Raw genomic sequence first — 16,936 nt, 5'->3', positions numbered from 1 at the left:
CAGTGCACAAACTTGTGATTAGATTATCTAGGTGATATTAATTTATACTTTTATTGCCATTATATTAGAATGACCAACTACCCTGCTTTCATTGTGACTGATATGATGCATGTTTTAGTCATATGATTATTCTATTCCACAGTCTTTTTGTGCAACATTGTTAAGGAGGTTACTTGTTCCTGTAAAATACCAATTATTGCATTTCAGTCAGGCTTAATATTAGTTTGCACAAATTGTTATGCATCCCCATGACCCTTTACTTCTGCATTCCATGCAGAACAGGGAAATAATGGTCTACTTTGGAGCAAAAAGGTCTCTTACAAGACTAAACTCCCTTCAGTTGAATGATGGTGAAATTTAAGAAGGAGCTTGTTAGCTAGGATGTAAAATACAAATTGATAGTAGATGAATAAACAATGAGAATATATGCCAAGTGAATACAGATGTTTAAAAAAATTTGTATGGTTGTAGAGTTGGGGCCTCACAAGTTTAAAATTCTTTCCCCACGACATACAAATGGGTTATTATATACACCCACATATACCTTTACCTTCTTGCACACTGAGCAGGACCATAAGTGAGAAGTGTGATTGTGTATGTTGGTGTGATGCGAGTGCTGGACAATTTAGGAGTAAGTGTTCAGTGTTTTCAAAATGGAAGTTACATCTTCGGTGTGAAGGGATTCAGGATATGCTGAATTGTGTTTTGTCAGGTTGTAGTGAGGTAGTGTCCAGCATGCAGATGAGAAAGTGTAATCCAGATGTGTCTGGGAAGTGTGGTTTTAGATAGGTGTATATATCTGTTGGAGTGATGTTTAAGACTGGGTTGGAAGGGCATATGCTTAGTACATACATGTTAGGGATATGGGATCCACGCACATAGGCCATTGAAATGTGAGATATGAGTAAGCTTAATATTTCTGTGGTGGGTCATTAGCTTTGGAGTTCCTTGAATGGGAAGGGCCTAGTACTGTTGTAGTTTTGGGTAAAGCTGATGAACTGTATGCTAACAGTAATAATTAACTTAGTACCACCTAATGCTCTGAGGGCATTTAGTTTATTACTTAAGTGTTGGTACTTGTGGTGTAAAGTGGGAAGGTCTTGTATTTGTCTAATGTAACAATTAGAACTGCTAGCATTTTTAGTGCAAGCTCTGACCATTCAAGGTGACGGAAGGCTTCAAGTTTGATTCGTGTCTGTCTAGGGTTAACCTCACTCATGCAAAGCGTTCTTACTTCCAAGGCACTTTTAGTGTTGGGGAATATATGTAAAAATGAAGGTGGTTGGAAAGAGAAAGGTGATTATTCGTGTTTATGCACCAGCTAAGTAAGTCCATTCGCAGTTTTGATGCATGAGACCAGATATTATTAGTGAATGAGAACATGAGTAATGTGTCAGTTGAAAGTGTAAATTGGGGACATTAGGTATGCAGTATTGTGCATGGAAAGGGAATACTGAAATTTTCAAGCAAATCGATGATTTGAAAAAATCACAAAAACTGCAAGGCTTTAACCTTGCATTTTCCTCAGATTTTCACGTTCTTCAGATTTTAATGAAAATCTGTAAATAGATATTACTCTTTATGCTGATTATGTATTTTGAATTAAAAGATTGCATTTCCTAATTTTCTACGTGTTATTAACACTTGAAATAATTATGGTCATATTCATGGGCTAATTACAAGGCTAATTTGCCTAATTTTTATATTTGGACCACAGATTCTTATTTAGCACACTGAATAGCATCTATACTGAAATTTTCAAGAAAATCGAGGACTTGAAAAAAATCATGAAAACTATTCCATTTTGCTCAGATTTTAAAGTTCGTCAGATTTTAATGAAAATCTGTAAATAGGTGTTACTCTTTAAGCTGATTACGTATTTGGAATCAAAAGATTGCATTTCTTAATACTGAACGAGTTATTAACACTTGAAATAATTATATTAATGTTTATGATCTAATTACTCAACTAATTTGCCTAATTTTTAGATTTTGACCATAGATTCTTATTTAGCAACTGAAATAGCCATCTATACTGAAATTTTCAAGAAAATCGACGACTTGAAAAAAAATCACGAAAACTGCATTTTGCTCAGATTTTCAAGTTCGTCAGATTTTAATGAAAATCTGTAAATAGATGTTACTCTTTATGCTGATTACGTATTTGGAATCAAAAGATTGCATTTCCTAATTTTAAACGTGTTATTAACACTTGAAATAATTATGGTAATATTCATGGGCTAATTACAAGGCTAATTTGCCTAATTTTTATATTTGGACCACAGATTCTTATTTAGCACACTGAATAGCATCTATACTGAAATTTTCAAGAAAATTGATGACTTGAAAAAAATCATGAAAACTGCAAGCCTTGCATTTTGCTCAGATTTCAAGTTCTTCAGATTTTAATGAAAATCTGTAAACAGATGTTACTTTTTATACTGATTACATATTTGGAATCAAAAGATTACATTTCTTAATATTGAATGAATTATTAACACTTGAAATAATTATAATAATATTTATGGGCTAATTACTCAACTAATTTGCTTAATTTTTATATTTTGACCACAGATTCTTATTTAGCAGACTAAATACCATCTATACTGAAATTTTCAACAAAATCGACGACTTGAAAAAATCAGAAAAACTCAAGCTTGCCTTGCATTTGTCAGATTTTTCAGTTCGTCAGATTTTAATGAAAATCTGTAAATAGTGTTACTCTTTATGCTGATTACGTATTTGGAATCAAAAGATTGCATTTCTAATTATTAACGAGTTATTAACACTTGAAATAATTATGGTAATATTCATGGGCTAATTACAAGGCTAATTTGCCTAATTTTTATATTTGGACCAAGATTCTATTTTACACACTGAATAGCATCTATACTGAAATTTTCAAGAAAATTGAGACTTGAAAAAAATCATGAAAACTGCAAGGCTATACCTTGCATTTTGCTCAGATTTTCAAGTTCTCAGATTTTAATGAAAATCTGTAAATAGTGTTTACTATTTAACTGATTACGTATTTGAATCAAAAGATTGCATTTCTTAATACGAACGAGTTATTAACACTTGAAATAATTATTAATAATTTATGGGACTAATTACTCAACTAATTTGCCTAATTTTTAGATTTTGACCATAGATTCTTATTTAGCACATTAAATAGCATCTATACTGAAATTTTCAAGAAAATTGACGACTTGAAAAAAATCATTTTGCTCAGATTTTCAAGTTCGTCAGATTTTAATGAAAATCTGTAAATAGGTGTTACTCTTTAAGCTGATTACGTATTTGGAATCAAAAGATTGCATTTCTTAATACTGAACGAGTTATTAACACTTGAAATAATTATAATAATGTTTATGATCTAATTACTCAACTAATTTGCCTAATTTTTAGATTTTGACCATAGATTCTTATTTAGCACATTGAATAGCATCTATACTGAAATTTTCAAGAAAATCGACGACTTGAAAAAAATCACGAAAACTGCAAGGCTATAGCCTTGCATTTTGCTCAGATTTTCAAGTTCGTCAGATTTTAATGAAAATCTGTAAATAGATGTTACTCTTTATGCTGATTACGTATTTGGAATCAAAAGATTGCATTTCTAATATTAAACGTGTTATTAACACTTGAAATAATTATGGTAATATTCATGGGCTAATTACAAGCTAATTTGCCTAATTTTTATATTTTGACCACAGATTCTTATTTAGCACACTGAATAGCATCTATACTGAAATTTTCAAGAAAATCGATGACTTGAAAAAAATCATGAAAACTGCAAGGCTATAGCCTTGCATTTTGCTCAGATTTTCAAGTTCTTCAGATTTTAATGAAAATCTGTAAACAGATGTTACTTTTTATGCTGATTACATATTTGGAATCAAAAGATTACATTTCTTAATATTGAATGAATTATTAACACTTGAAATAATTATAATAATATTTATGGGCTAATTACTCAACTAATTTGCCTAATTTTTATATTTTGACCACAGATTCTTATTTAGCAGACTAAATACCATCTATACTGAAATTTTCAACAAAATCGACGACTTGAAAAAAATCACGAAAACTGCAAGGCTCTAGCCTTGCATTTTGTTCAGATTTTCCAGTTCGTCAGATTTTAATGAAAATCTGTAAATAGATGTTACTCTTTATGCTGATTACGTATTTGGAATCAAAAGATTGCATTTCCTAATATTAAACTGTTATTAACACTTGAAATAATTATGGTAATATTCATGGGCTAATTACAAGGCTAATTTGCCTAATTTTTATATTTGGACCACAGATTCTAATTTAGCACACTGAATAGCATCTATACTGAAATTTTCAAGAAAATTGACGACTTGAAAAAAATCATGAAAACTGCAAGGCTATAGCCTTGCATTTTGCTCAGATTTTCAAGTTCGTCAGATTTTAATGAAAATCTGTAAATAGGTGTTACTCTTTAAGCTGATTACGTATTTGGAATCAAAAGATTGCATTTCTTAATACTGAACGAGTTATTAACACTTGAAATAATTATAATAATGTTTATGATCTAATTACTCAACTAATTTGCCTAATTTTTAGATTTTGACCATAGATTCTTATTTAGCACATTGAATAGCATCTATACTGAAATTTTCAAGAAAATCGACAACTTGAAAAAAAATTTGCTTAGATTTTCAAGTTCTTCAGATTTTAATGAAAATCTGTAAATAGATGTTACTCTTTATGCTGATTACATATTTCGAATGAAAAGATTGCATTTCCTAATATTCATCTTATTAACACTTGAAATAATAATGATATCATGGGCTAATTACTAGACTAATTAGTGTAATTTTTATATTTTGACCACAGATTCTTATTCAGCACAATGAATAGCACCTATACAGAAATTTCAAGCAAATAGATGATTTGAAAAAAAAATAACGAAAACTGCAAGGCATTTTGCTCGGATTTTCACGTTCAAATTTTAATGAAAATCTGTAAATAGATGTTACTCTTTATGCTGATTATGTATTCTGAATGAAAAGATTGCATTTCCTAATATTAAACGTGTTATTAACACTTGAAATAATTATGATAATATTCTTTTTCTTTCTTTCATACTATTCGCCATTTCCCGCATTAGCGAGGTAGCGTTAAGAACAGAGGACTGGGCCTTTGAGGGATTATCCTCACTTGGCCCCCTTCTCTGTTCCTTCTTTTGGAAAATTAAAAAAAAAAAAAAAATGAGAGGGGAGGATTTCCAGCCACCCGCTCCCTTCCCTTTTAGTCGCCTTCTACGACACGCAGGGAATACGTGGGAAGTATTCTTTCTCCCCTATCCCCAGGGATAGGGGAGAATTACTCGACTAATTGGTGTAATGTTAGGCTTGGACCACAGATTCTTATTCAGCACGCTTGATAGCATCTATGCAGAAATTTCCAATAAAATCCATGATTTTAAAAAAATCTAGAAAATTGCATTTTGCTCAGATTTTCAAGGTCATTGATTACTTAACTACCATAAGGATTAATATATAAACAGAAATTTTCATTCAAATCCGAAGAACTTGAAAATCTGAGCACTGCACTTTGCTGAAATTTTCAAGTTTCTCAGACTTTAACTGCCATATTACCAACACTTGCATTCAAATTATCCATTACTATTACCCGATCTCTTGCATAAAAACTACCTTATTGTACAGAATATATTTTTGGGGGGTGGCATATTTTTTTCTCTTAGATATAATGGGATTACATTATTGCTATGCTTTGTTGCTTTTGGTAATATGTGGAGAACCTTTACCTGTTGTTACAATGGGAGGTATGTAACTTATAGAAGGGTGATGATCAAGTACTCTGATCTGTCGATCAATTTACCAAAATTATGAACTATGTCAATACTCAGAGAGAATCTAATATCTGTTTTGGCTTTCTTTCCAAATAGCCACTGGGCATTATTATTACATTGGTATTACTGATATTTAGGGTCTTAATTCAACATTTTATTTTTTCTTCGCATAGACATTATGAACACCCGTATTTGTTTGCCTAGGTACTATGAAAGGAATGTTTGTCTCAAGATATGGATTGCAGGGCAGGCTAGCTTTGAGTTGATTCAGCAACTCAATGGAATTTACAAGCCACACATTGATGTGTGATTGTGTAAGCCTACTATGCAATGCTCAGCCCTTTAATCTTTTTTGTTAAAAATAAATATATTTTTTTAAAAAAGATACATGAGAAAGCATTATTTCCACATTAAGGTCAACAGTGTGGAAAAAGTATAAAGCTTACTAATAGGTTTCAACTCTTTAACAGCTTTATACTTCTAAAACTTGAAAAACATACTTTAAGACAGCAGAGCATGGAATGATTTAAAAAGTTTCTTGTGTGATGTAAATATGCTAGTGCCTCAATAATCCATGATTTTGTTAAATTTATAGTGATAATGATATTTATATCTTGCATGCATTAATCACATTCCAAAATATTAACCTTCTTATTTGTTCGGATAGTCATAAACTTGATTAATCACGGATAATTATGGCGTATGCCACTCAATTCCTTAATCATCCATGATTCTATAGTTTCAAATTGCATTACCGACATATTAAAAAATAATTCAGAAGCTACTATCCTGAATGCTCAGGATCTAAGATTATCATGGATAATTCAGGTACACTTCATATCTTTAGTATAAAACATAATTAAGATGATGAAGTATTGAAAAGAAAGAATTCTGCTAAACTTACTTTTCAAATAACCATGGAACTGCAGGAAGGTTATTAGGCTGCCACTTGTCCTAATTCTATATATACACACAAATTCTGCACAAACATAAAAGCAAAATTAGAAAAAAAAAACTTCCTACAAACATAAATAATGAATACAGGTTGGACGTCACAAGAGGGAGTCTGTGTCGTTCACAGCTTCTTAGGAGACTGCTGTACATGGAAGATGCAGTAATACTCTGTGAAATAGCACCATTCAAAGGGAACTTTAAAGGTTTACAGGGCAATGCCTATCTAAATATCACAATTATTCAATGTAAATGAGGTAAATTGATCACTTATATCTATTATCAATAAATCTCACTCTGTGCCATAAAATGGGTTGTGTCGTGACCCTGATGCAAAGACTTGGTCAGACTCTGGATCATTGTTGATTCTGTTGAAGATGACTAAATTTAAACATTAAATGCTATGAAAAAACAGAATAAACTTACAATAAAGACATATGCTCCTTGACAGTAGGAACTTCTGAGAGATATATCAACTACAGGAGGTATCTCTTTTAATATATCACTCTTGGTAACAATGAACTATGGCCAACACAGTACATGTCCTAAAGCAAGAAATGTTTCCTGTTAACTTTACCTATCTGTTAAACTCACGTCCCATCTGATTATCATTTGTTACGAGGAGAGAGTTTTAATCTTGTGTTAACCCATCTCTTCGTCTTGTTAGGAAGCATCAAGTGCACAAACTCTCCTGGTCCATTCATACATGCTCAACCCATGTGTAGTGTGCTAAACTGAACATGGACTTCCACAATTACATAAATGCTTCATATTTTTCCCACTCTGCATAAGAAATTGCATCATGATATATGATTAAAATCTCCATTCACACCTCTAACTTCCCTCTTTAAAGAATTCTACCGGACAAAAAATATCAATTATGGCATACGCAATCTCATCTTCATTCAACTATGCCACATGCCTCATCTGTACCACTCTTGCAGAAGTATGACTGGTAGAAATGGTCCCAAATCTGAAATACTTATGACCAGAGCTGTGCTGGATTTCAGACTTCCCAGTTTTTAGGTCAAAAACTCTTCTGTATAGCAGGGGAGAGGACACACTGTACTTATACATGTGACAGAATACTGACCAGCAGCAAAAAAGCTGGTTTAAAATTCTTAATTTGCATTTTCCTCAAAATCCTACTAATTTCTTGAATTGGTTTGACTCCTATCAAATCACCGAAATTGTTAACCTCACATTTATATAAACATCCATCTAGAGAGGGACTCTGACCAGATAGATATAGATGTGCTACCTGACTTCAAGCAGTACATGTGATCATCGAGAAAACCAGTTAAAGTACCATAATATTTGTCACATTCATATAAACATGCTTAAATCATACATGGGGGGTCCCCAACTGACCTACTGACCCCCGTACTGACAAACCAGCTCAAAAAAACAATTTTAATTCCTAGTCTGTCATACAAATCAATTACTGATATTTATAAAGGTACTTTTTTCACAAAAACTAATATGTTCTATTAACTAAATTAACTTCAGAATACAATATCTAATACATTATTAATGTCAGGTACATTAATCTAATTTTATATATTTCTTAATGTTTTCAGACACAAACAAATGAAAGTACGAACAGGGTCAGGAATGTAATCCATTAATAAGTTGTTGACCCCCTGTACCAGCAAGACTAGTAAATTTAAAGCTACATAGAGATATGGATGCAATCGGATACTGTTTAAAGGTATATAAAGAACACTAGTTAGACAAGAACTGAATGAGACCATAAAAGGCTAAAATCCACAGTATTATGATGAAATGGAAGAGATGAATATTTGGTTTTCATAATTAATTCAATAACAACATCATGGGGATAACAGGTATTTGTAAAACAGATAACAAAAATGTTTGGAAAGGTTAGGTCAGAAAACAAAATGAATTCACTGAAAACTAAAGGAGTACACGATCACATAGTAGTCCTTACCTATGGCAGTGTTCGGATTCTGTGTCAGATAGCAAAGTAGAGTTCACATCCATCTGGTACTCACCCTCGGACCCTACAAAAAAATTTCAACTTGTTAATCATTTGTGCACAGCATTCGTTTGTCTGATACATTTTTTCATATTTTTTTCATATTAATTCACCATTTCCCACATAAGCAGAGTAGTGCTACAAACAGGTGAAGAAATGGCCTCATTCACTAAAAACCAATCTCCAGCTGTAACGTGTACGGCACCAAGGCCACAGCCCCCATCAACAACCAGACCCCAAAAATCTTTCTGTGGTTTTCCCCTAGCCACTTCATATGCCCTGGTTCATATGTCCTCTTCTCATCTTGAGAAATCCCCTACTCTCAAGTCGTGGACCACTAACTCTCGTTATGTACTGCATGGAATCAACAGCAGGATGTGAGCAAAGTATCCTGAAAGTTCTGTTACAATATGATATAACATTCAACTCTATGGCTTGCATCATACCCAGGAAAAGAAAACTTCACCTGATATGCCTGGCCTATTGTACTCCACTAAGTGCAATGGCATTCGTGAGTCTAATGCTTGAGAATGGTGGATTTCAATGAGAAGGGAAACGACATAACATGAAGCAGCAACACACACAAGAGGCAACAACTGCTGGCTTACAACCACCACAGAATACAGCAGATAATAGTAACTATAAATTTAAAATAAAACGTTTATGGTTCCTCAATAATTAAGTAAGCATTTGCTGGAATAAAAATCTTACCATTTACGTGCTCATTGAGTGATTACATACTGGGAGAATCATTACACATACCGAGAAACCAAGGCTTTGTCTCATTCTCTTGCTGTAATTCCAAACGTCTGCCAACCATTTCTATCCCTCCATCAACACCCATGTCATCGTCGTCTTTCGTCATATCAAAGATCTCAGTTACTTGTACCTAAGAAATTTGAAAATATTGGTGGATCACTTAAGAGAGACTAATACATGTTTATGTACTACCAGTACTCAAAATGGTTAGTTAGGTGGAAACATTAGGTATAAAGAGTATGTTGGAACATTAGGTGGGAGTATTAGGTAGAAGTAGTAGGCAGAAACATTAGGAAGAAATAGTTGGTAGGAATATTAGGTAAGAACCTTTGAAAACACTGTGAAAGTGTTGCCCTCTGCCACTGGCCCGTTAAGGGTAAGCCACAAAAAGTCTAAGAAGTGATGCTGGAGTTCACCAGTTACGGAAACTTTAAGTCATCCGTGCACAAGTGATCAAACAGGATAAGACAAATATTTGCTCCTTCTCTTGCCTATTAGAGCTCCAACACCTAAGTACAATGAATGAAATAAGTGAAAACATTTCTACTTATCATCCTACTTTACTGAGTTTAAATAACAGCTCATCTGAGAGAAGACTTACCTCATTATTATCATCCAAATAATAATATGCCATCAAGGCCTCTTGATGAGTTGTAACATCCAGAATTTGTTCAAAAGCATCATCACTGATGTATCCCTGTGGCATTTCAAGCATTCCATCATTAACAGCCAAGTCTGAGATTTCGTTCACTGATGGTCTACGTGATACTGCTCTTGAAACAGTCCTTGAAGTAGCACGAGATGCCATGCGAGACCCAACTCGAGCTACAGATCGAGAGGCACAGCGGAGAGCCACCTCAGTCAGTGCTTGTGACTCTAGTGCCATGGCATCTTTGTGACTCTGTGGCACCTCCTCCCTGTTAGGTCACAAATGTTTCCATATTAGGATTGATGAACCCCTTGTTAGTGAAACAAGATGGATTTAGGAAAATAAAATGGTACAGGTCAAGCTTTTACCTACAAGTCATGTAATGGAAAAAGTTCAAATGAATTTGATGAAACTGAAAGCTGCATTTCATGGATTTAGATATGATACATACATGACTAAAAAAAAGAAATTTAGGAAATAAGACATAAGTGTGTGTATGAAATTCTAACTTCTGTGAAAAATTTGGTAATTTGCAAAAATTCCATTATTTGCTCAATACTCTGTAAGACATATTTTTGTTATCATACCAAACAAAGCTGAAGCTAATAGGGATTCAGAAATCTAATTATGTACATAAACTAAATATACTGGAAAGTACTGGATGCTGTGTGCTTGTGGTTATACCACAAGTGAAATTTCCCCATCAACATTGTTGTGTCATCAGAGTACAATCTCATAATAGAACTCACTCAGGAGTCCAACATTTCCCTGCTAATGACTGTGGTGCAGCCTTTAAGCCAAAGAGGCTCCAGAAGGGGTTCTTGGGCTATATAACAATAAACTCTAATAAACAGCAAGGAAATAGTTCATTACTCGTAAACCCCGCTTCCTGACCTTTTTCTACTATGATGGAGTTCTAGAACTTTTGAATACATTCAGCACAGACATTACACAGTGTATTCCATTCAACCACTATTCTGATGCTTTACTATTATGCTATACTATGGCGTTCCATGAAGCAATTGTCACCTGGAGTGCGGTATAGTTACTGAGATTGAAACAGGAGCAGATGCCCATGGAGTCTAAGCTTCCAAAAAAGAAAAAACTATGTTAATGGCCAAAGTTGGAATTTCTTCAGGTTAATTTACAAGTTATACCTTTTTATAAGGGGCATTACTCGAGTGAAATCAAAACTAGGCTTCGGTATGCGGTTTCATGCAATTCTTTTTTTCTGTAGGTGGAGGGAAACGCTACATAAAAGTTCCAGGGCAAAAGATGGAATTTTTTCATTTTAAGAATCAGATTACTTCCAAGTTAAACCAAATTAGACTTATAGGTTTTATGCTATCCAATTATTCTGTTATTAGGAAAAAACTGTTAATGCATGTACAGTATAATATGATCCGACCCGTAACAGGCAAGGTGAAATGCATCTTCACTCAACCAATGTGGCTCCAGACATAAAGAGGATGGATAATGGTGACAGACAAACTGAACTTTGAGCATTTTGGTATCACTTTCAGATCAGCAGCAAATTCTCAACACCATAACATGATTTGTAAACATTTCTAAGAGAGCAATATTATTTGCTTTTACTTCCCTGTGAAATCACTAAGTTATACTGACCATCTATGCAAGCAGTTCCATCCACATAAAAAGACCTTTGTTTACATAACAAGAACAAAGAGTCAACTTACACGTCCTCCAGATCAAGCATAAAGTCAAAGTTGTGACGGTTGTGCAGTTGCTGCATTTCCATTTCACCTATAATATAAAAACTTTAGTTTAAGCAAATTTCAATAACTTCTTGTATACTTATGTAATGCCCACAGCAACCTTGAGAAAGACTCATTTTATCCATCAAGACAAACAAATCCTGAACCCAGTACATCAGTTCTATAACAAGGAAATAAATTAACAAAACAGTTGACTCTGCTTCTCTTCTCTGCCACAGAGAGACGATATTTTTATCATAACATTTCACCCAAAGCTAAAAGTTTTAACATAAATATTTCTTCATTCTAATTAGTCTCCACTTTCTTTTTTCAATACTGAAGCTAGAAAAATATAAATTATAATGTCAAAGTGAACAATAGTCAAAATTGTTCCATCTATGATAATTCTGAAATTAACTGACTTATGTATTCATCCCTCTTTTAAAATCAAAATTTTTCAACAGTGCTAAGCGAAAGGAAAGGATATGTATGTGGTTTTATGGATGTGAAGAAAGATATAATAAGGATGATAGAAATGCTTAATGGAAGGAAAGTGCTATGAAAATGTGCTGTGATAATAAAGCTACTACATACAGTGAATTATTTGTTGGGAGAGGAAGGTGTGTGTGTGTGTGTATGTGTACGAAGGAGGGATGAAGGATAAATAGTTCCAGGTGAAGATGGGTCTGCATCATAGGCATGTAATGTCATCGTGACTGTTTAATCTGTTCATGGACAGAGGGCTGAAGTAGGTGAAGGTGATGGTTTTGGAGAGGGACAGGTCTACAGTTTGCTGAGGGTGGGGGAATATGGGAGGTGAGTCAGCTGCTATTTGCACCTTAAATAACTTGATAAACTCCAGAAGCTACTGTCTGAAACTGGGATAATAAGCTGAAAGAGGAAGTTGGGAGCTGATGTGAATAAAAGTAGGGTTATGAGGGGTGGCAAGATGGGGTGGAGATAAGATGGAGTGAATATGAATTTGAAAGGTACGTGTAATGCCTTCGGTTCTAGGTAAAGGATGGAACCATCAAAGCTTATGTGAGTCATATGAATGATAGGATGCGAAGTGATGGGATGCAAATGTCCTGAGTGCCTTGAAGAGTGTAAGGATGGAAATGTCGTTGTCTGTCACAGCGAAGATGGGCAAGTCCGAAGGTACAATAGTCCCCACACTGTTGTATGGCTGCAAAGCAGAGACCCTGAATGCAAAGGGGTGGTGAGAGGGTGGTTGTGTTGGATATGGAATACATGAGCGGGGATGATCTCTTAAAGAATAACAGTGTACAAGAGGCATGTTAGGAAGGTTGCTTAAAAGTGCCAATAAAGTTCACCAGTTATAGAGACTTTTTTGCTGTGGCCTGACCCTAAAGCGAGTCCCCAAAATGAACACGTGTCAAGAGATATAGACAGATAGATGGATAGGTCAATATCATGTAACAGTAAAAAGCCTGATATTATTACATGCTATATAAAATATGTATAGCTGTTTTAGTATCATTTAATACTCCCTGACCTCTGCTGATTCTTTATCTTTCCATTCATATATTTCTAAAAATTGAAACAAGATATCCCAACATTCCTAGGGCTGAAACACACTGAGATTCCCACCTGAAAATTGCGTGATTGCCAACTGACATGAGAATCTTCTGTCGTGGCGATGCTGATGTTGATGATGTAACGTGGACTGTGAGGAGGACTGGATAAGGGCCTTCACCAGTGTAATGATTTGTTTACCCAAAGTCTGGACATCGTGGGCTGTAGGAGCGGAAGACATAAACCTGTTGGTAAATGAGAAGATCTGTCATCTTTAACTTTTCTTCTATTACCGACACAGTACTGTTAATAATAGCAGAAAATTCTCGAACATTGCACATTGGAGAGCATCTATCCTTATGGGCTTGTGTATTATCAACTAAAGCAGATCATGTAAACAAAGCTTCCAATCAGCACACACACACATAATGAACCCATTCATGATGTTTAGTATCACAGATATTTCTAAATATTAAGTCTACCCATACTTTGGATGATTAATTAAAACAGGGCATCTAAACTGGCTTGTGCTAATGTCAGAAAAGGAGTTGTGTCACTTTATACATCATGTGAATATACTTCACAAAAGAAGGAACAGAGCAAGGCTGTCATCTGTTCCTGACACTACCTTGCTCACGTGGGGAGGGAAAAAGTGTGATAATCAGTTTTCTTATCAAGTGTAGCACAAATACCAATGTTATATTAGTTTCACAATAACATTATGGATGCAGAAAATGTCCTGAAAAATCAGGTAGTCACAATGAAACTCGTAAAAGTTTATCACGAGTAAGTTTAAAACACATACAAAATGTGCTCAAAGTATCAAGTTATCCCAAGTCTTTACCTTAATAACCATTAGAATATACTTAATTCTGATTTAAGCAATTAACAGCTGAATTATTTAACAGTAAAGAGAAGCTCACTACATTAATATAAACATATACAAAACCTTGGACTGCTAAAGTAATCCGGGCCTCATGATTTGAACTTCAGTCAACAAACTGAAGAAAGTAATCCGGGCCTCATGATTTGAACATCGGTCAACAAACTGAAGGATACTCACTTAAGGAAAGCACCATAGGCTATGTCGATTGGTAAAACATATGGTAATGTGAGTATGGAGAGGAGCTTCATAGATCGGTGTTTGAACACCCAATTTGTGAGTCCCTGGTTTGCCTTGTTGATTGCATCTTGCAAAATACAGCCAACTGCTTCTGGCAATTGATCTATGATGGCTTCCTGTTGAGGATTTGTAAAATTATTAAAAGTTCTTGCATAAAAATCTACTGCAGTACCATGAATAAATGGATTACAAAATCTATAAGGGAAACAAAAAAATATTGAATATTCTGATTGATTTTGCTCTCCTTTTCTTTTTTCATTCTGATTCAGTTTACTAAATAAATCACAAGTTCAAAAATGTGAAAAATGGGTTAATTACACAAATAAAGCAAAATTCTGAGGTAAATATTATGACCTTTATATCCTTGCAGGTCAAAGGCTGCTGGATTTGGGCACAAAACTCCCATTTTGGGGAGAAATTATTCCTAATGCACAAGTTTTATGAATGTATGGGTGGTGTGCTTGCTTGTAACTACCAAAGATGAGTATTTATGCATGTAGATGGGAAATCTTAAATGAAAATATTACATCCTTATCAAATGTTTTTCAAAATGTTACAGTTTATGAGCAACCATAGACTTCGAGAATTTGTAGTTTAAAAATCAACAGTAAATATATGATAATACCTTTCTCTGCTGGTGACAGTCAAGACAATCTATTTCCTCCATTGCGCAGCTTCGTGCATCATCCTGTGATTCCTGAAAGAGGCCAGTATGTTAACAGAGTCCGCATATTTTGACGATTCATATGATATATGAATGCAATCACCCTACTTACTTTTGGAGCATTCAGTAACAAAAACCACCAGTAACACCACTGGCATTACTGGCTTGAAAGTTGGCCAGTGGCTACTACAGTAGGCAGGTTTTACTTATGGTCCCACTGCCTCTATATCAGTCTGGTCATCCTCTCTTTGGGCTTCAAATTGTACTGTTTTCTACAGCAGTACAGCCAAACCTAACCTAACTATGTCATAACATCATATTTAAAAAATCTGTTACTGCAAATATCCTAGAGTGACAAGGTTGTTTTTCAATATCGGTAAGATGTATTATAAAGTATAAATTCATCCCAGGCAGCTCTAACCTTTGCTGGAAAGTACCTGTTCTCTTATTCGTCTCTAATCTGAGTATTATCAATCTAGGAGGTATGCTTATTAGGAAGTATGAGTGAAACATAAGGTGAGTGGGAGGCAATGGTCATGGATGCATTAGGGACAATGTGGATGGAAAGGTCAGTCTCTGTTACAGTGAAGATAAGTGTCTGAAGGTAGAGTAGTCCTGAGGGTGTTGCAAGGAAGTGAGTCCCAAACCCTATATGCAAAAGAAAGTAAGAGGGTGGATGTATTAAGATATGAAACGCCTGATGATTGATAAATGATGCGAGGTGGATCAATTGCATACAAAATGACAGTCTAAGAGAGAGAGGTTTGGTGGTAAACACAGATGATTTGGGTGAGCTGAAGTGGGTCATACACATGGAGATGACTAGGAAAGAAAGAAGGTCCATGTATCAAAAGTGGAGGGAGGAAGGGTTAACAGTGGTCCAAGATTGATATGAACGATGGGGTATCAGAGTTAGAACATTCATGAGCATGGGAGATGTGCAAGGATCACAGTGGTATATGGAAAGTAACACATTGTCACTAGGCTGCCATGGTCAAAGTAAACCATGGAATAGTCTGTGGGGCTTGGCTGTGGTTGGTGGGCACTTGTATCAGTACTTTATAAACAATGTCTCGAGCATGGATGTGTGCAACTGAGGCTACAGTTTACTCTGTACAATACTAGGGGAAATTCGATTACTATCTTGGCCAAAGGCACATACCCTTGTAAAATTTTCTACAGTGCAAATGTAATATGAACCATAACATACACACCAATCACACATAAATAACAAGTGCATTACACTGAAAACTACTGCTATTTTATAAGTGAATAAAGTAATCATATATAAAATGGAACATAAACTTGGGATGTGTAAAATCAAGAAGCCTGAACTACCCCAAAAATGATATTATCTGCATATTCTCCATCAAAACATTTGAAATCTAATCAAATTACATGTGTCTGGCCATGAATGCTTATTTCATATGTCACTAGGCAATGGTTTTGGTTTAATTCGCTTTACAGCCAAAATAAAATACACGTATGGATGGACTGACGGTCACTAGTCTATATGCCTCCCTTTTTCTTGATGAGATTAAAACATCACATTTCCTCGCAAAATGAATTGGGGATCTAAAGTATTTCAGTCTTATCAAAACAACCAAAAAGCTAAATGAAGCTGAAAACAATTTTTAGATTACCCACACAAGTGTAACAACATGCAATACAGTACATTCTCCCCTAACAACTTAAA

At 34.6% G+C, this 16,936-nt stretch overlaps 1 protein-coding gene across 1 annotated transcript in view; it reads right to left on the bottom strand.

The window, feature by feature from the left end:
* Positions 1 to 5,594: 5,594 nt before the first annotated feature.
* LOC139762932 (1-acylglycerol-3-phosphate O-acyltransferase Pnpla3-like) overlaps positions 5,595 to 16,936 on the bottom strand; it is a 58,150-nt gene continuing 46,808 nt past the window's right edge. Inside the window, 8 exon segments of the mRNA XM_071688223.1 lie at positions 5,595 to 7,163; positions 8,747 to 8,819; positions 9,557 to 9,683; positions 10,155 to 10,470; positions 11,900 to 11,966; positions 13,529 to 13,698; positions 14,517 to 14,692; positions 15,202 to 15,273. Coding sequence (XP_071544324.1) covers positions 7,088 to 7,163; positions 8,747 to 8,819; positions 9,557 to 9,683; positions 10,155 to 10,470; positions 11,900 to 11,966; positions 13,529 to 13,698; positions 14,517 to 14,692; positions 15,202 to 15,273 — 1,077 coding nt within the window. The 3' untranslated portion in view covers positions 5,595 to 7,087.

Source organism: Panulirus ornatus, chromosome 45 (genome assembly GCF_036320965.1).
Source record: "Panulirus ornatus isolate Po-2019 chromosome 45, ASM3632096v1, whole genome shotgun sequence".
In the NCBI taxonomy this organism is placed as follows: domain Eukaryota; kingdom Metazoa; phylum Arthropoda; class Malacostraca; order Decapoda; family Palinuridae; genus Panulirus; species Panulirus ornatus.
This window is presented reverse-complemented; position numbering and strand designations above follow the sequence as displayed.